The sequence below is a fragment of the Bos indicus genome, chromosome 5, assembly GCF_029378745.1.
Source record: "Bos indicus isolate NIAB-ARS_2022 breed Sahiwal x Tharparkar chromosome 5, NIAB-ARS_B.indTharparkar_mat_pri_1.0, whole genome shotgun sequence".
NCBI lineage: Eukaryota > Metazoa > Chordata > Mammalia > Artiodactyla > Bovidae > Bos > Bos indicus.
In genome coordinates this window covers 105,952,146-105,972,434 of record NC_091764.1, presented here as the reverse complement: position 1 = coordinate 105,972,434, position 20,289 = coordinate 105,952,146, and the positions used below count along the sequence as shown (strand labels likewise).

At 44.2% G+C, this 20,289-nt stretch overlaps 1 protein-coding gene across 1 annotated transcript in view; it reads left to right on the top strand.

Annotated features, from left to right (window-relative positions):
• The first annotated feature begins 1,220 nt into the window (after positions 1–1,220).
• Positions 1,221–20,289, top strand: part of GALNT8 (polypeptide N-acetylgalactosaminyltransferase 8) — a 43,200-nt gene continuing 24,131 nt past the window's right edge. Inside the window, exons 1-2 of the mRNA XM_070790269.1 lie at positions 1,221–1,561; positions 9,466–9,766. Coding sequence (XP_070646370.1) covers positions 1,354–1,561; positions 9,466–9,766 — 509 coding nt within the window. The 5' untranslated portion in view covers positions 1,221–1,353. The remainder of the gene's footprint in view (positions 1,562–9,465; positions 9,767–20,289) is intronic.

Sequence of the window (20,289 nt, the reverse complement as noted above, 5' to 3'; positions counted from 1 at the left end):
GAACTTTGGGGCTCTGGGTAACTATTTTACTATTATTATTTTTTAAATATTTATTTATTTTATTTTTTTCTCTGCTGGGTCTTCATTGCTGCACGCAGGCTTTCTCTAGTTATGGCCAGCGGGGGCTTCTCATTCCAGTGGCTTCTCTTGTTGGGGAGCACAGACTCTAGGGCACTCAGATTTCAGTAGGTGAGGCTCGTGGGTTCTAGAGAGCAGGCTCAAGAGTAGTTGTGGCACACGGGCTTAATTGCTCTGAAGCTTGTGGGATTGTCCCTGACCGGGGATTGAACCTGTGTCCCCTGCATTCACAGGTGGATTCTTAACCACTGGACCACCAGGGAAGCCCTGGGGAACTATTTTAAATGTTAACCTGTGATGACGATAATCAGGTGATTTGTCCAAAGCATATAGTGGGTGCAAGGTGTGGGGCAGAAGAGTTACCGGAAGCTGAGGGTCAGGGGAGGCTAGCACCTCAGTGTGCAGAGCTGGGCAGTGACTAGTGAAGCAAGTCTGAGCCCTGGGGCTTACCCCAGTGGGCCCCCTCCAGCTCACTCATCTGCTTCTAGGTAGAACTCGCAGGAAGTTTTACAGAACTGACAACTGTTACAGACCTATAATTTTCAAGACTCTATGTGCAAGCGAGCTCAGTCACTCAATCGTGTCCAACTCTTTGTGACCCCATGGACTGTATCCCTCTAGGCTCCTCTGTCCATGTGACTCTCCAGGCAAGAATACTGGAGTGGGTTGCCATTTCCTCCTCCAGGGGATCTTCCCAACCCAGGGATCGAACCTGCATGTCCTGTGTCTCTGGCTATGGCAAGAGTGTTCTTTACCACTGAGCCACCGGCAAAAAAGACATCTCAGACACCATCCTTGCTCTCAAAAAGCACGTGGTCCAGAGACTTCTCACGCACTGGCTTCTTCCCTCCTACTGTTTCTTCTCTGCTACAGTCACAGGTCCAGACCTCACACGCCCTTTCGGAGAGTCTTCTAAGGGCTCCTACCAGAAAGAAGAAACATTCAGAAGCAAAATGAAATCAAACAAAACCAAGAGAGAAGAGCCTCCACTGGCTCCGGGAGCAAGCAGTAACCTGACTTCTGCATAAGGTGTGCCCAGGTGACTTGCCCATCCTTGGGCCGCTGCCATGACACATTCCGCATGCCTGACGCTGCCCGGGGAGAACCAGGCAGCCCGGTACGGCTTTCCTACTCAGAGAACATCTGGCTCAGTGGGCAGGGTATCCTCTATGCAGCCAGCACCGTCAGGGCTCAGCTCACTGTGATCCTCAGCTTGCCTGGGCAGTGACACTACCCTCAGCCCCCAGGGAGCAGCAGAGCCAGGGACAGAATAACATGCTCAGGAGAAATGTCCTCGGAGTCCTCAGCATCGGGCTGCTGCTGGTCTTCGCTCTCAATCTCCTCCTGATATTTTACACTAAGAGGATTGTACAGGAGTTGATCCTGGGGGATCGCCAGAATAAGCTGCATTTTGCTCCGTCTGAACTTAACTGGACAGTGATGGACAGACTCTCTCGACTAGAGGCGAATTTGCAGCATCTGAGTAAGTCGACGGCACTGACATGGAGGGGACAGTGTGTATGCCTGTCTGTGCCTGTGAGTATGTGCTTAGGGGCACAGAATAAAGAGGTGTGGAGGGGAAAAGGAGGGAGAATTAGTGGGAATCAGAGCCAGCAGCTGATGGAGGGAACAGGTTGTGTGTGTGTGTGTGTGTGTGTGTGTGTGTGTGTGTGTGTACCTCAGGGCGGGCACACACACCCTGGTGAAGTCTGTGCAGAAAGAGCCCCCTGGCTGATGTGCCCTACATGTCAACCTCTTTTTAAAATCGACTTATAGTTGGCATATGCTGCTGCTGCTTATTTGCTCAGTTGTGTCTGACTCTGTGCCACCCCCAAGGACTGTACCCTTCCAGGCTCCTCTGTCCATGGAAGTCTCCAGGCTAGAAGACTAGAGTGGGGTGCCATGCCCTCCTCCAGGGGATCTTCCCGACCCAGGGATAGCACCCATTTCTTCTGAGTCTCCTGCCTTGGCAGGCAGATTCTTTACCACTAGCACCACCTGGGAAGCCCAGTTGATGTTTAGTTTGGTTCAGTACAGTCACTCAGTCGTGCCCAACTCTTTGCGACCCCATGGACTGCAGCGCGCCAGGCCTCCCCGTCCATCACCAGCTCCCAGAGTTTACTCAAACTCATGTCCATTGAGTCAGTGATGCCATTCAACCATCTCATCCTCAGTCATCCCCTTCTCCTCCAGCTTTCAATCTTTCCCAACATCAGGGTCTTTTCAAATAAGTCATAAGATTACATTAATTTCATGTGTAGGACATAAGGGTTCAATATTTGTGTATTTCGCAAAATGATCACAAAATAAATCTGATTAACATTTGCTGTCTCACATAGTTCTACATTTTTTCCTTGGGATGAGGACTTTTGAGATTTACTCTGTCACCAGCTTTTAAACATACAATACAGCATTATTGACTATAGTTGCCACACTGTACATTACATATCCAGGATTTATTTATTTTATAACTGGGAGTGTGTAGCTTTTGCCCTTCTTTACACACTTTGCTCACCCCCCCACCCTGCCTCTAGCAACCACTAATCTGTTCCCTGTATCTTTAAAAAAAAAAAAAAAAAAAAATATATATATATATATGACTGTACCACACCTTGCTTATGGCATATGAGATCTTTGAGAATCTTCTTTTAGTTGCAGCACGCAAACCTCTTAGTTGCAGTATGTGAAATCTAGCTCCCTGACTAAAGATCAAACCAGGGCCCCTTGCATTGGGAGTGTGGAGTCTTAGCCACCGGACTGCCAGGGAAGTCCCTGTTCTTTGCATCTATGAACTCATTTCCCCCCATTCTTATTCGATTCCACGCATAAGTGAGACCCAATAATATTTGTCTTTGGCTTTTTTCACTTAAGATGATGCCCTCAGGGTCCAGCACATTTTAACCTCTTCCCAGGAATTCTGGGGTTTGTTTTTGAAACTCACCATGAAACTCTACCTCCTGTGAATTTCTTGTATCTTGGCATCTGCTTCCAGTGAAGGCAGGACTCACGGGCTCCCGCTTGATAAGAATCTTGTGCTCATGCCCTGGGGGAGAGGGGTCTGGAATGTGAGAGCAGGGAATTGACTGCTCAGATGTGTGGCTGTGTGCCCGTGGAGCCTGGGTGGTGGGGAGTGTCTTTTTTTTTCGGTTTAATTAAAAAAAAAAAGGATTATTTAATTCTTTGGCTGCATTACGTCCCAGCTGCGGTGTGTAGCATCTCTGATCTACATCGCAGCATGCAAGGCCTTCAGTTACGCCATGTGATACCTTTTAGTCATGGCATGTGGAATCTAGTTTCCAGACTAGCGATCAAACCCAGGCCTCCTGTATTGGGAGTGCAGAGTCTTAGCCACTGGACCACCAGGAAATTTCCTCTTTTTAATTTTTTTAATTTTTAAATTTTTATAGAATTTTAAAGGTTATTTTTCATTTACATTTATTATAAAATATCGGCTATATTCCCCATATTGTACAGTACATACATGAGCTTATGTTACATCCAGTAACAATCTGTGCCTCCCCTTGCCCTACTCCTGTGTTGCTGGCAAACACTGGCAACCACTAGTCAATGGCACCCCACTCCAGTACTCTTGCCTGGAAAATCCCATGGATGGAGAAGCCTGGTGGGCTGCAGTCCATGGGGTTGCTAAGAGTCGGACATGACCGACTTCACTTTCACTTTTCACGTTCATGCATTGGAGAAGGAAATGGCAACCCACTCCAGTGTTCTTGTCTGGAGAATCCCAGGGACGGGGGAGCCAGGGGGCTGCCGTCTATGGGGTCGCACAGAGTTGGACACGACTGAAGCGACTTAGCAGCAGCAGCAGCAGCAGTGTGTTCTCTATATCTGTGAGTCTATTTCTCTTTTCTCTTTTGTTATATTCACTAGTCTATTGTATATATTTTTTCTAGATTCCACATATAAGTGATGTCATACAGTACTTGTCTTTTTCTGTCTGACTTATTTCACTTAACATAATAGCCTTGGGGAGTGTCTTTTTAAAAAAATAATTATGTTTACTAATTTTAGTTATTTTGGCTGCACTGGGTCTTTGTTGTTGCAGTTAGTCTTTCTCTAGTTGCGGAGAGTAGGGGCTACCCACTAGGTGCAGTGCGTAGGCTTTTCGTTGCAGTGGCTTCTCTTGTTGCAGAGCACGGGGTCTAGAACACCCAGGCTTCAGTAGTTTCCGCCCATGGGCTCCGTAGTTGCAGTACCTGGGCTCTAGAGCACAGCCTCAATAGTTGTGGTGCATGCATGGGCTTAGTTGATCCACTCCATGTGGAATCTTCCTGGACCAGGGATCGAACCCATGTCCCCCTGCATTGGCAGGAAGATTCTTAACCACTGGGCCACCAGGAAAGCCTACGGAGTGTCTTTTAAAAAACAAGAACTGAGCCTTGTCAGGGTTCAGGGTGAGACAGAGGGATAGATGGAAGGTCAGACAGGAAGAGGAAAAGGAAGGGTGGAAATCAGAGAAGGGGAGATATGGAGAGGGGACAAGAAAGGAGAAAAGAGATGAGCACAGAAAAGGAGCCCAGAGTGAAAATGTCGAGGACGGAGGGTGGAAGAATTGATACGGAGGAAAAAAGGGAAAATAGATGAGGGGAGAAGGAGGCATGAAGCATGGTTTCCATCCCCCATCACAAGACTCTTATGTTATTGTGGTTCAGATTTCTGGAAGGCAGTTTTCATAAAGTGAAAGTGTTAGTCACTCAGTCGTGTCCAACTCTTTGCAACCCCATAGACTGTAGCCCACAAGGATCCTCTGTCCATGGGATTCTCCAGGCAAGAATACTGGAGTGGGTTGCCATTTCCTTCTTCAAGGGATCTTCCCAACTCAGGGATTGAACCTGGGTCTCCTGCATTGCAGGCAGATTCTTTACCATCTAAGCCACCAGGGAAGCTTTCTTACGGGACGGTTCAGTTGATGAGTGTCTTGTGATGTGCTTTACCACTCTATGCCCTGGGCCTGGCACAGAGAAATTAAATAGATGAGTGAGTGACTGAGTGTAGGAAGGAGAGAACAGAAGACTCTGAGCCTGGGCTGAAGGGATGGGCAGCCAGGGATGAAGAGAAGGGTGATCCAGGGGAAAGAGTTAGAGACAACAGAGAAGATCGTCAGCTCCTGAGGCCCTGGCTTTGAGAGCCCTTGGCTGGTTTGCACGTTGACTGTGCAAACATTCCCAGGGCAATTTCACCACAGGATGTCTGTGTACCTTGGCCATCACTGTCACTCCTTGGCTGAACACGCAGACCACACCAGCTCTCTGGCTCACCCATCCTGTGTCAGCCTCCTCAGGCCTTAAAATAGCAGGAGTTCTGCCAAGAGCCTGGCTAGTCTTTCTTCCGGCTGGGACACAGTGTGCCCCGAGAAGCCATCCAGAGCCGTCAAGTTTATTTCCATCTCTCTGCACAACCGGTTCCTCCTTGGCTTGTTGTTCTCTGTGCTCTACACGTTCTATTCACTCTGAAATGACGTGGTGTCAGGGACTCCCTACCCGCTGAGGTGAATTTCAAAATGCTTTCTGGACCCCGTTTCCAGATCACAAACGCTTTTCTTTCCGGAAGGGCTTGCTGAAATGGAAAGCTGGTTCAATGACCCTCCTTCTGGTTGCTCTTTACCTCCGAAAAGACTGAAGAAAATCATGACAGTGAGGACACCTGAGCAAATAATGAAGTCTGTGAAGAGCCAAAGCAAACACATAATGATAATCATATCCTTATTGTGGGAGGGCTTAATAACTCTAAACCAATTTTCTGGAACTTCCCTGGGGGTTCTTAAAAGGCCCGATCAGAGCGACACACTTGGGTGTGTCCCCTTTGGGTCTTGGAGAGTTTTAGTGTAAGTCATGTGGGTGGTCTAGTAACACAGTCTCCGTCCCGCTGGGTTCTGTGCTTCCATCGTCAAAATTTCCCACTGACAGCAATGAATGAGAGTGGAAGATCAGATAACCCCCAGAGCAGAGTGTGAAAAGAGAAAATGTTAGTTGCTCAGTCATGTGCGACTCTTTTGCCACCCTGTGGACTATAGCTTGCCAGGCTCCTCTGTCCACCGGATCCTCCAGGCAAGAATACTGAAGTGGGCTGCCATTTCCCTCTCTAGGAGATCTTCTAGAACCAGGGACCGAACCCAGGTCTCCTGCATTGCAGGCAGACTCTGTACCATCTGAGCCACCAGGGAATCTCCAAAGAGGAGTATAAGGGAGTTTAAAGGCCCAAGGAATCCAAGGCCATCCTGTGATCCCCGTGCTTAGCATAGAAGAGTTTGAATCAAAATATGGTTTGATTTGGAATACTGTGAAAATCTTGCTCCCATTTTTATTTTCTGCCTGAGCAAATATGAGAGCTAGTCCCCAGGAGTCTTCTCTGAAATATCCTCCATTTATTTTTCTTTCCAGATTTGCTTTGACCATCCTCTTTCCATCTCATAGGCACTTCTGTGGTTGACTCTTCTCATTCACGGGCCAGGTTTAGGTCATCTTCCAAAAATACCCTCCCCCCACTTGTAAGGTTTCCCTGCATCCCTCTTAGGGGCTGGGCACCTAGCTGAAATTCTGCCCACATTTTGTACACCAAACCACACTCTGTGGTGTGGGGCTGCCTCTGCCCAGAGGGGTTCACACAATGGGACCATCCTCTCCTGAAGCTGGTACCCCAGGGTTGCAATCATCTGAAAAAGGGATTCTCTCTTCTAACTTGCAGAATGGTACTACATGAGCTAGAGGTGATCCCATCAATTTGGTTGGAGTTTAATGTGTGTAAGGGAGGACTGGGGCTTCCCTGGTGACTAGGTGATAAAGAATTGCCAACCAGTGCAGGAGACACAGGTTTGATCCCTGGGTTGGAAAGATCCCCTGGAGTAGGAAATGGCAACCCACTCCAGCATTCTTGCCTGGGAAATTTCATGGACAGAGGAGCCTGGTGGGCTATAGTCCATGGGGCTGAAAAGAGTCAAAATCAACTAAAGTGACTGAAAAACAACAAAGGGAGGATTGGTGGGAACTTAAGCAAGCCCCTCTGGTGGAGTGCCTTTGAATTGAAGCCACTGGATGGGTATTTTGGGGGGCTTTGAAGAGCTTTGGTGCTTTATGTCTTAAAGCAGAAAAAATTCTGCATGAGAGAGGCAAAGTGATAGGTAAGGAATTTATTAGAATAGGAATTGAGAGTCCCTTTATTAGAATAGAATTGAGAGTCACTGCAAGGAGATCAAGCCAGTCAATCCTAAAGGAAATCAACCTTGCATATTCATTGGAAGGACTGATGCTGAAGAAGCTCCAATACTTTGGCCACCTGATGTGAAGAATTGACTCATTGGAAAAGACCCTGATGCTGGGAAAGATTGAAGGCAGGAGGAGAAGAGGGTGACCGAGGATGAGATGGTTGGATGGCATCATTGACTCAATTGACACGAGTTTGAGGAAGCTCCGAGAAGCCTGGCATGCTACAATCCATGGGGTCCCAAAGAGTTGGACACGACTGAGCAAATGAAATGAACTGAGCTGAACTGATTAGAATAGGATGCTTGAGAGGCTTAAAGTGGGCAGGCCAGAGGGTGCTTCCGCAAGACCTTAGTGGGCTACAGTTTTATAATCAAAGGAAAAGTGGGGAGGGGGAGAAGACCTTCTTCCTCATTCTTGAGTAGATGTCATGTTTCCATCATCAGCCCCTTCTCCAGGTTGGGTAGCGGAGTTTTCTTGTCCCTCCATGGTCAAGCCAGGACTGTCATGGCACTATGGGAAAATTATTCCAGGTCTCAGCACAGTGAGTGCCTTTCACTTTGAAATGTCACCTTTCCATAAACTGTTGTTTCGATGTGTGGAGAGAGCACGTCCTAAGGATCATTAACTTGTTGAGCTCACTGGGCAGGATGTGGGGCTCATGCCACTGTTTCATCATCTGGGGGCATGTCTCATGCTTCTTTTGCTTGGGTTTGTGGCTAAGGAAGCCTGCTTGCTTCTGTGGTTAAGCAAACCTGCTTTCTTAAGTGACCATTAACTTACAGAGGTCTCCCATATTTTTTTTTCTACTTACACCCCGCTAGTGGGATTAACCATTTAATCACCTTCTTCGGTCCCTTTACTCTGTCCCTATCACCTTGATTAACGTTTTGGGGCTGAATGCTGAGGAGTATCATAGTCAATGTAGGACTGGGGAAATACTAATCAGTCAACTCTAGCCTTCATTCAATCGAAAGTTCCCAAGTATGGCTCCTGCCAGTGTCTCTGTCCCCAAAGTGACAGCACCCCCACCCCCAGGAAACTCTCTAAGACCAATGGGTAGGTCTGCCCAGGCTCCTATTAAATGACTGCTTTTGCTCTGGGTCCTGGTGTGCATGAGATTTTGTGTGTGTGTCCTATAAAAGTGAAATCTCTATTTCTCCCGGCCCTTTGGGACTTCAAAATTAAGCCTTTCTCGTCTTCAAAGCCAAATGCTATTGGGGCTCATTTTCCTGGTGTGGGACCCCTGGGCTGGGAAACCCTACATGCAGCTCAGAACTCTCACTCCTGGAGGAGAACCTCGGCAATATAATCATTCTCCAGTTTGGGGTCCTCCAATTTCTTTCTTTGGGTGTGCTGGGTCTTAGTTGCAGCACGTGGGATCTAGTTTCCTGACCACAGATCGAATCCAGGTCCCCTGGACCACCAGGGAGGTCTGTCCAGTTTTTTGACGCCTTTAGCTGTGGAAGATCTTTTCTGGTCTTTGTCACCCATGGTTGCTCTGCGGATGGTAGTGATGTTGGTGTGCTCAAGAGAGAGAGGGTGATCTCGGGCTCTTTGTATTCCACCATCTAGGGTGATCCCAAACGTCCTTCTGTTCCATTGAAGGAAGGAGTCAGAAGACTGTTGGAACAGCCCTTTACTTATCACAAAAGCCTGACTGTCCTCTTTCCTCAGCTGACACTTCCCTGCCAATCTCAACACACTCTCTCCCTCCTTACAGGCCTTGCCACAGCCATCCATTCACAGTCTCCATCTGACCCAAGTCCTGCTGTCACCTGGGCCCCTGCAGCACCCTGTGGTTAACCGATCCAATCCCTTAGCCTCCCCCTCTGTAAAGTCCTTTACCTGCCTCCTGCCTCACACTTTCACAGTGTGCTCTGGGCTTTGTCATCGTCCCAAACTGCTCCCCTCGAAAATGACAAATGCACACTATCTAGCCCTGACCACAACCTCAGGACCCTGGAGCAAGCTCATTCAACTTCTCCATAATGATACCATCTCTCCAGGTCTTCTCTTGCCAATGTCTACAACTTCTTGCACACTTTTTCTGTTGCACCCTCCTAAAAATCTGGGAAGAAAAACATTTCAAGGAAATGGGGATGAGAAAGTAACGCCCGGGTAGCTAACACCTGGCTGAGATGCTTTCTCCCCTGCCCTTCATTTGCAGAACAAACTATGAAGCTGGCTACAAAACAATCAGAAGATGGGATTTGCACGCTGGCAATGGTGAAAGACGAAAAGCTCTATCCTTTTCCAGATAGAGCTCACGCCAAGGAGGGTGGCTTCTTCAAGGAAAATCCCCACAAGGTTCTCTTCCCAGACTCAGAACTTTTCAAGAAGTGGGGTAGGGACCTTTCTGAGGCTCAGCAGAAAGAGGCTGAGGACCTCTTCCAGAAGTTTGGCTATAACGTGTACCTCAGTGACCGGTTGCCCCTGGATCGTACCCTCCCGGACACTCGCGATTCCAGGTAAGATGGACCAAGGCAGGCTTCCTAGGGACCTCAATGTAGCTTGAAGACAAGCTGTGGGAAGTGGCTTAGATGGTAAAGAATCTGCCTGTGATGCAGGAGACCCAGGTTCAATCCATGGGTCGGGAAGATCCCCTGGTAAAGGGAATGGCTATCCACTCCACTACTCTTGCCTGGAGAATTCCATGGACAGAGGAGCCTGGTGGGTTACTATCCATGGGGGTTGCAAAGAGTAGGATGCAACTGAGTGACTAACATTTTGAGAGCAGCAGAAGTCAAGGGTTGAAAAGAAGGGAGGGAGAGTGAGAAATTCGTGAGGAAGTGGGTCGGGGTGTAGAAAGTTCTGGAAGACTGACAGAGCAGAATTCTTGACTTTAATCCATTTTATAATGGCAGCTCTGAGACGATAACTGACTGATTTAAGTATTTACAGCCCCTCAGAGCTGAGCAGAGGTATCAGAGACACACAGATCCTTGAGAATTCTGATAGGATGGGTCTAACTCATAATTTTACAGATGAAGAAACCGAGGCTGAGAGAGAGAAACTTGGGCAAGTTGAAGGAAGTTAACAGTGCTACTCGTCTCCCTGATGTTTCTCTCCAAGTCTCTGCTTGGACCCGTCTTTATTTATTTAAACAAATATTTATTTATTTGGCTCTGCTGAGTTTTCCTTGTGGCATGCAGGACCTTTAGTTGCAACACGTGTGAACTAGTTCCCTGACCAGGGATCAAACCCCGGGGCCCCGCATTAGATGCACAGAGTCTTAGCCACGGGACCACCAGGGTCTTATTAACTTTAACTTAAAGAAACTTTCCTCTCTCCTTCTGTTTTCCCTTCCTATTTTTTCTTTCATTCTGCCTCTCCTTAGTAAGTTTTTTCTGCCTCCTTAATAAATTTTAAGAATAACAGTTTTTGAAGATAAATTCACATACCATACAATTTACTAAAGTGTATGATTTAATGATTTTTAGTTTATTCATCACCATTATCAATTTCAAAACATTTTCACCTCTTCCGAAAGAAAACCTACCCATCCTAACAGGCCCTCCCCATCTGCCTACAACTTCCTCATCCTTAGGAAACCACTAATCTGCTTTTTGTCCCCATGGACTTGCCTCTTCTGGACATTTTGTATAAATGGAATCGTATAACATGGAGTCTTCTGTATGTAGCATAATGTTTTCAAGTGTCATTCATGTTATAGCATTCATTACTACTTTATTTGTCAGTATTGTTCCTTTTATGGTAAAATAAAATTTCATTGTCCAGTTGTATACCACCTCTTCTCTATCTGTTTACCAGCTGATGGACATTTGGATTATTTCCGCTTTTTGACTACTATGAATAATTTTGGTTTGAACATTTATGTACAAGTTCTTGTGTGGACATGTGTCTTCATTTTTCTTGGTTATACCCCAGGAGTAGAATTGCTGGACCATATGATGACTCTATATTTAAACTTCCAAGGAACTGCCAGACTGTTTTCCAAAGTGGCTGCATCATTTTCTATTCCCTCTAGCAGCATATGAGAGTTTTGATTTTTTTTAACATACTTATCAAGGTTTGTTTTTGTTTTTGATCATAGCCATCCTAGTGAGTGTGAAAGTGCAAAGCACAAGTCACTCAGTCGTGTCTGACTCTTTGCCACCCCATGAATCGCAGCATGCCAGGCCTCCCTGTCCATCACCAACTCCCAGGGTTCACCCAGACTCATGTCCAGCAAGTCAGTGATGCCATCCAGCCATCTCATCCTCTGTCATCCCCTTCTCCTCCTGCCCCCAATCCCTCCCAGAATCAGAGTCTTTTCCAATGAGTCAACTCTTCGCATGAGGTGGCCAAAGTACTGGAGTTTCAGCTTTAGCATCATTCCTTCCAAAGAAATCCCAGGGCTGATCTCCTTCAGAATGGACTGGTTGGATCTCCTTGCAGTCCAAGGGACTCTCAAGAGTTTTCTCCAACACCACAGTTCAAAAGCATCAATTCTTCAGTGCTCAGCCTTCTTCACAGTCCAACTCTCACATCCATACATGACCACAGGAAAAACCATAGCCTTGACTAGACAAACCTTTGTTGGGAAAGTAATGTCTCTGCTTTTGAATATGCTATCTAGGTTGGTCATAACTTTCCTTCCAAGGAGTAAGCGTCTTTTAATTTCATGGCTGCAGTCACCATCTGTAGTGATTTTGGAGCCCCCCAAAATAAAGTCTGACACTGTTTCCACTGTTTCCCCATCTATTTCCCATGAAGTGATGGGACTGGATGCCATGATCTTCGTTTTCTGAATGTTGAGCTTTAAGCCAACTTTTTCACTCTCCTCTTTCACTTTCATCAAGAGGCTTTTTAGTTCCTCTTCACTTTCTGCCATAAGGGTGGTGTTATCTGCATATCTGAGGTTATTGATATTTCTCCCGGCAATCTTGATTCCAGCTTGTGCTTCTTCCAGCCCAGCGTTTCTCATGATGTACTCTGAGTATAAGTTAAATAAGCAGGGTGACAATACACAGCCTTGACATACTCCTTTTCCTATTTGGAACCGGTCTGTTGTTCCATGTCCAGTTCTAACTGTTGCTTCCTGCCTTGCCCCTTTCCAGGGGATTTTCCCAACCCAGGAATCAAATCCAGGTCTCCTGCATTGCAGGCGGATTCTTTACCAGCTGCGCCACAAGGGAAGCCAAGTGGTATACAAGTGTAGTTTTGATTTAAATTTCCCTGTTGTCTAGTTATGCTCAACATTTTTCATGTGTATACAGGCCATTTGTATATTTTCTTTGGAGAAATGCCCATTTAGACACTTTCTACTTTTAAGAAGGCAGTTGTCTTTTCATTATTGAGTTGCAAGTGTTTTTTTAATAGGAATTTGCCAATTTCACCTAAGTTTTTAAATTTGTGGGTGGATAGTTGTTTATAGTATTTCCTATTTCCTAATTTTACTTGTAACTTTTTTCTTTGACCCAATGACTATTTAAGAATGTGTTCTTTAATTTCCACCGATTTGTGAATTTCTAATATCTTTCTGTTTTCATCTCTCGTGCCACTTTGCTGTGATCAGAGAATCACACTTCGTATGAATTTAGTCTTTTAAAATTTATTGAGGGTTATTTTATGCTCTAGCACACAGCCCCTCCTGGAGAACGTTGCATGTACAGTTGAAAGCAACCTGCTGTTGTTGTGTGGACTGTTCTTACGGACACCACTAGGTCTCTCTCATTGGTTGCAATGTTGTTTAAGTCTTACATTTCCTTGTTTGTCCTTTTTTTTTTTAAAGACATTTCTGTATTTTATTTTTTTGGCTGTGGTGGGTCTTTGTTTTTGCACGCAGGCTTTCTCTAGTTGCAGTGAGCGGGGTCTGCTCTTCCTCGTGTTCGGGATTCTCCTTGCGGTGGCTTCCCTTGCTGTGGAGCACAGGCTCCAGGCACACGGGCTTCAGCAGTTGCAGCACGTGGGTTCAATAGTTTCAGCTTATGAGTTCTCAAGTGCTGGTTTCAGTAGTTGTGGCACGTACTTCATTGCTCCAAGGCACGTGAGGTCTTCCTGGAATAGGGATTGAACTGGTGTCCCTTGCATTGCAAGGTGGATTCCTAACCACTGGACTACCAGGAAAGCCCTCCTTGTTGATCTTGTGTTTAGTTGTTCTATGGGGCTTCCCTGGTGGCTCAGACAGTAAAGAATCTGCCTGCAATGCCGGAGACCTGGTCCGATCCCTGGGTCTGGAAGATCCCCTGGAGAAGCAAATGGCAACCCAGTCCAGGATTCTTGCCTGGAGAATCGCATGGACAGAGGACCCTGGCAGGCTGCAGTTCATGGGCTTGAAAAGAGGTGGCCACGACTGAGTGACTAACACTCTCCTTTCTACTCTCCTTGAAAGTAGGGTATTGAAATCGCCAGGGATTGATGCTGACTGGTCTGTTACTCCCTTCAGTCTGTCAGGCTTTGTTTCGTGCTTTTCGGCACTCTGTTGCTTGGAATATATGTTTAAAATTGGCATATCTTCCTGATGGTTATATCCTTTTATGGTTACAAAGTCTCTCCCTTTATAACTAGCAATGTCTTTATTTTACCATCTATTTTGTCTGATATTAGTATAACCTCTTTAACTTTTTATGGTTGCTGCTTGCTGATATATCCTTTACTTTCAACCTACTTGTATCTTTTGATCTAAAATGTTTCCTAAAGACAACATACAGTTGGACCTTTTTTAAAAAATGCAATCGGACAATATTTACCTTTTGACTGGATTGCTTAATTCACCCACAATCATTGTTTTATTGACATAGTCGGATTTACCTCTGGCATTCCATTTTTGTTTTGTAATGTCTCTCATGTTTTCCCTCTGTTCCTCCATTACTGCTTGTTTTTTACATTAAGTGGCTATTTTCTAGTGTAACAGTATAATTCTTTAAATAATTTTTCAGTATATTTTTATAGTTGTTTTCTTAATGGTTGTTCTAGGGCTTGTCACATGCATCTTAACTTATCAGAGTCTATTTAGACTTATTTGAGTGAGATATAGGAAGATTATATTTATAGCTCTATTCCCTCTTCCTCCTTTTTTCCTATTATTTTCATACATATTTCAAATTGTATGGCACAAACTCCAAAATATACTATTATAATTACATTACATAATTTTATGTCTATTAAAGAAGATGAGAAAAAAGGAGAGGAAGTATAAATTTACAGTGTGTTATATTTATCTTATTTACCATGTCTGATTCTCTGCACTTATTCCTGTAGATTCAATTTACCATCTGGTGTTATTTCCTCACTTCAATACAGTTTTTCTCCCATCCATTTCTTTTGTGCTGTTTTGTCAAGTATATTAAATTGCTATATGTTATAGTCCCAATAATACAATTACATACACTTTAAAAATACAATTGCTTTTAAAATTAGTTAAGAGAAGAAATATACTGTCTTTTCTGATTACACAGTTACCTTTACTGGTGCTCTTTGTTTTTGCCTGTGTGTGTATGTATGTGTATTTGCATTATGGCCCCAAATCATTTGCTTTTAGCCTAAAAAGACCCACAGACTTAGAGAATGGACTTAGGGTTACCAGATGGGAAGGAAAGAGGAAGAGAGAGTTAGGAAGTTTGGTCTTAACATGTATGTGCTACTATATTTAACATAGGTAACCAGCAAGGACCTACTGTATAGCACAGGGAATTCTGCTCAATATTATGTAACAATCTAAATGGGAAAATAATTTGAAAAATAAGAGATAACTGAATCACTTTACTGTATACGTGAAGTTATCACAACATTGTTAATCAACTACACTCCAATGTAAAACAAAAAGTTTAAAAATGTTAAAATAATAAAAAAAAACAAGTATAAAAAAAAAACCACCTTGTATTTCTTTTAAAGTAGTCTGCTGCTGCTGCTGCTGTTGCTAAGTCGGTTCAGTCACGTCCGACTCTTTGCGACCCCATAGATGGCAGCCTACCAGAATCCCCCGTCCCTGGGATTCTCCAGGCAAGAACTCTGGAGTGGGTTGCCATTTCCTTCTCCAATGCATGAAAGTGAAAAGTGAAAGTGAAGTCGCTCAGTCGTGTCCGACTCTTAGCGACCCCATGGACTGCAGCCTACCGGGCTCCTCCATCCATGGGATTTTCCAGGTAAGAGTACTGGAGTGGGGTGCCAGTGCCTTAAAGAGGAAATAAAAGCAAGTAAACATTGAGAGAATTTGTTGGTAGACTACTTCCAACAAATTCTCTCAATGTTCACTTGCTTTTATTTCCTCTTCACATTTGAAAGGTGTAAGATGCTTTGTTGACAGTCTTTTTTCTTTGGACAATTTCAGTATGTTGTCCCACTACCTTCTATTTTTATTGTATTTGATGAGATGTCAATTCTTAATATTGTTGAGCGTCTCCTTGTATGTGGTGAGTCATTTTTCTCTGACTACTGTCAATATTTTATCTTTGGCTTTCGGTATTTGGACTAAGGTGTGTCTGGGTGTGCATCTCTGCATTTCTCCTACTTTCCTTGGAACCTGCCTCAGATTCATCATTTAAGTCTTTAGGTGTGTGGATAATATGCTGAGATCAGTGGGTAACTGACGCACTTGTGGAGCATTAAGGTTGAATTCTGTAGAGATTAAGTCATGAAACTGCTTGTTAGAAAGTATTAGTGTGGATGCAAACTGTGTCTGATTCAAGTACCCTTCTATTCTTGAATAACATGAGTCATGTCTGCTGCTTACAAATCAAATGAGCGCTCTTCCTTCCTGCTGACCATAAAAAAAATTCATGTGGCTCCGATGGATGGATTCCAGAACTAAGGCATCCTGGAAACCACCACACTTGGAGAACTATAGGAAGACCACTCCCTGGACTTTTAAAATTGTATTTTATTTACTATTTATTTCTGACTGTGCTGGGTCCTCACTGCTGCATGAGGGCTTTCTCTAATTGTGACCAGCTGGGACTATTCTTTGTTGAGCTGCGTGGGTTTCTCATTGCGATGGCTTCTCTTGTTGTGGAGCACAGGCTGCAGAGCACTGGCTCAGTAGCTGTGGCACATGGGCTTAATTGCTCTGCGGCATATAGAATCTTCCCCCATCAGGGATCAGACTGTGTCCCCTGCATTGGCAGATGGATTTCTATCCACTGGATCACCAAGAAAGTCCTCCTTGGATTTTCTCTGAGGAAGAAGTGATTTAGTGATTCAGAGCCATCACATAAATTATAAGATAATATGAGGACGGACCTTCTATGTCTGCTACTGCTGCTGCTAAGTCGCTTAGGTTGTGTCTGACTCTGTGCAAACCCATAGACGGCAGCCCACCAGCAAGATGCAAAGTGGTGGTCACTACTGGTTTCCCCAGTTTTTGGATGGTTGTCTGATACCAGAAACATGCCAGCCCTGGCATTCTCCAAGTGGTCACATCCTCCCTTTAACTTTCAGAGACCAGAGAAAGGCCATTCAGGGGAATCAATAAACTTTATTGAGTTTTAAGTAGATCCTGCATGCTCAGTTGCTTCTTTCGTGTCCAACTCTTTTCAAGTCCATGGACTGTAGCCCACCAAGCTCCTCTGTCCATAGGATTCTCCAGGCAAGAATACTGGAGTGGGTTGCCATTTCCTCTTCCAGGGGATCTTCCTGATCTAGGATCAAACCCATATCTCCTGTGTCTCATGTATTGGCAGGCAGATTCTGTACCACTGAGCCACCTGGGAAGCCCTAAGTACATATTAAGTTCCAATAAACAAACTCATGGAAAGGCAGGCCTTCAATAGTTAATCTTTAATAGGGAGTTCAGAAAAATGCCATGACCAGTTTAGTTAGAAAACTTGCAGGGCCCGGTACAAAATAAAAACGTGGGGCTTGTTATTTAAAAATTACTTAAAAATATTTCAAGATGGTGACAGCAAATTATCGAGTTAATTCACAAGTGTCAGGACCTGTGTGCTTGCACAAGTCACACACCCAGGAATCTGGCCTTGCTGCGCACCTAACTTGCCTCAGGAAATCCCGATGTATCAATAAGAAGATGTTTGGCAATTGTTGCATGGGTGCATATCAGTTTATTTACTTTCCACAACAGCGGTTTCTGGCAAAATTGTGATTTGCATACAACTTATCTTTCTAGTTCTAACATCTGGGATCTGGCTGTGGTAATAGTGGTAAAGAACCTGCCTGCCAGTGCAGGAGACATAAGAGACATGGGTTTGATCCCTAGGTCAGGAAGGTCCCCTGGAGAAGGGCATGGCAACCCACTCCAGTATTCTTTCCTGGAGAATTTCATAGACAGAGGAGCCTGGTGGGCTATAGTCCATAGGGTAGCAAAGAGTCAGACATGACTTAAGCGACTTCGCACACACTTATAGCTCTAACATCTAGAAATCGCTCACCTTATATACTTCTCTCTTTGTATCCTCCTGTTGCTAAGGGTGAGTGAGCACATGTGGATGTGCAGAGCTGTATCTGCCTCTCTGCGACGCCATGGACTGCAGCCTGCCAGGCCCCTCTGTCCATGGGATTCTCCAGGCAAGAATACTGGAGTAGGTTGTCATTTCCTCCTCCAGGGGATCTTTCTGACCCAGGGATTAAACCCACATCCCTTGCCTCTCCTGTTTGACTGGTGGATTCTTTACCACCAGGGAAGCCCACTAAGTGAGGGGCAATTGTAATTCTATACTGGAAGTATTTGCTAAAGATTAATTCTTCCAGCTGTTAACCAACCAATGAATATTTTTTAGTATATTTTACTGCACTATCCAATATGGTAGCGTCAGTCACATGTGGCTATTTAAATTAATTAAAATTGGATTAAATTAAAAAGCAGGTTTTTTTAGTTTACACAGCCTTGTCATAATGCTTACTAGCCACACGTGGCTAGTGTAGATCAGAATGAACAGCATATACAGAACATCTATATCATGGTAGGAACTGGTCAGAACTGGACCAGTTCTACTGGACAGAACTGGTCCACACATGCCAGTCAGGTGCTAGGAAACAAGGAGAAAGGAGAGATCCTTCTTGCAGACTTCTGTATGCTTTTCAGTGTTACTTGAAATTCCTTGCATGGCCTTTTGGAGTCCCTTGATGTGTCTCCAGAGTCAATCTCAATTACTCTGCATTTCATCTATGTTGGAGTGGCAAGAAAAAGGAGGAACTGATTTGGGGAGAAAAGCTTAGACTATGAAATTCCTCTTTTTAATTTTTTTTCCAACTTGTGTTTATTTATGTTTTACTTTTATGTTCTGTTTCCTGATTTCTCAAAGCCTTATAATGTTCCTTTTTGCCTTCCAAGAATTTGTTTTTTTGACAGTTCTGTAATCAGAGGAAATGTGTTCTAATTCTTAAAAAAAATTTTATTGGAGTACAGTTGTCTACAATGTTGTGTTTTGCTCTAGGCAAAGTGAATCAGCCATGAAGTGAAAATTGAAAGTGCTAGTCACTGAGTCATGTCTGAGTTTACCCCATTAGTTATGTTCACACCGTTGGTTATTAGGGAAATGGAAATCAAAGCGATGGTAAGACAATACTTCATACTCTTGGAAGGCTATCGTCCCAATGACAGATAATGCAAATATTGTCCAGAACATGGAGAAAAATTGAAGGCATCATTTATTATTGGTGGGAATGTAAAATGGTGCAGCCACTTTAGAAAACAGTATAGTAGTTCATCAAATTGTTCAATATAGAGTTACCACTTGACTTAACACTTTCACTCTTCAGTTCTGTTCACTTCAGTCACTCAGTCTCGTCCAACTCTTTGCGACCCCATAGACTGCAGCTTGCCAGGCTTCCCTGTCCTTCACCGACTCCTGGAGCTTGCTCAAACTCGCCCATTGAGTCGGTGATGCCATCCAACCATCTCATCCTCTGTTGTCCCCTTCTCCTCCTGCCTTCAGTCTTTCCCAGCATCATCACGGTCTTCTCTAATGAATCAGCTCTTCACATCAGGTGGCCAAAGTATTGGGAGCTTCAGCTTCAGCATCAGTCCTTCCAATGAATATTCAGGGTTGATTTCCTTCAGGATTGACTGATTTGATCTCCTTGCAGTCCAAGGGACTCTCAAGAGGATCCTTCTCCAAGGATCTTCACCTAGGGTTAAGTGTGTGTATAAGTAAAATAAAAACATGCCAACATAAACACTCATTCAAGAATTTTCATAGTGGCATTTTATAACAGCCAAAAAGTAGAAGCATGCTAAATGTCCGATATTGGATGAACAGATAAATATGTGACATATCCATGCAATGTAATATTATTTGACAATAGAAAGAAATGAAGTGCTGACATGTGGTACAACATTGATGAACTTTGAAAACATTATTCTAGGTGAACACAAAAGACCACATATTGTATGTTTCCATTTATACAGAAAGTCCAGAATGGGCAATTCTATAGAGATAAAAAGTAGATTAATCATTGCCTATGGCTGAGGGGGAATGGGACTGGGGAGAAATGAAGAAATACTGCTAGTGGATATGGGGTTTCTTTCTAGCATGATGAAACTGTCCCAAAATTAGATGGTGGTGATGGTTGCCCAACTCTGTGAATATTATTAAAAAACAATGCATTGTGCAGTTTTAAATGGGTGACTTTTATTGTGTGTGAAATATATCTTGATGAGGATGTTAAAAAAAAAAAGTAAGCCAGTGCCTCACATATGGTAAGCATTTACTAAATGTAAGCTCTGACATTAAAACTTTATTACACACACACACACACAAAAATAAAAATAAAAAATAAAACGTGTGTCAAGCACACTTCTTCGGACAGTTTGCCACCTCTCTATAGTGGTGAGGTTGAGGCATGTGTCCAAATGATGGGAGGTCTGAGAACATGGGAAAGGGAGGCAGAAAGAGGACTTCTGGCAAAGAAGCTAGTTTGGGGCAGGGGAAGGAACAGGAATTCTTTGTGGGGCAGGTTGACTGTTCAAGGGGAAATGTCTACTGATGATTAATCAAAAAGAAATGAAGTTTATCCCCACAACAGGAGAACTTTGGACAAACAAATGCAAAATCTTTCTACTGTGATAAGCAACTGACAGTTTCCCTACCTAACA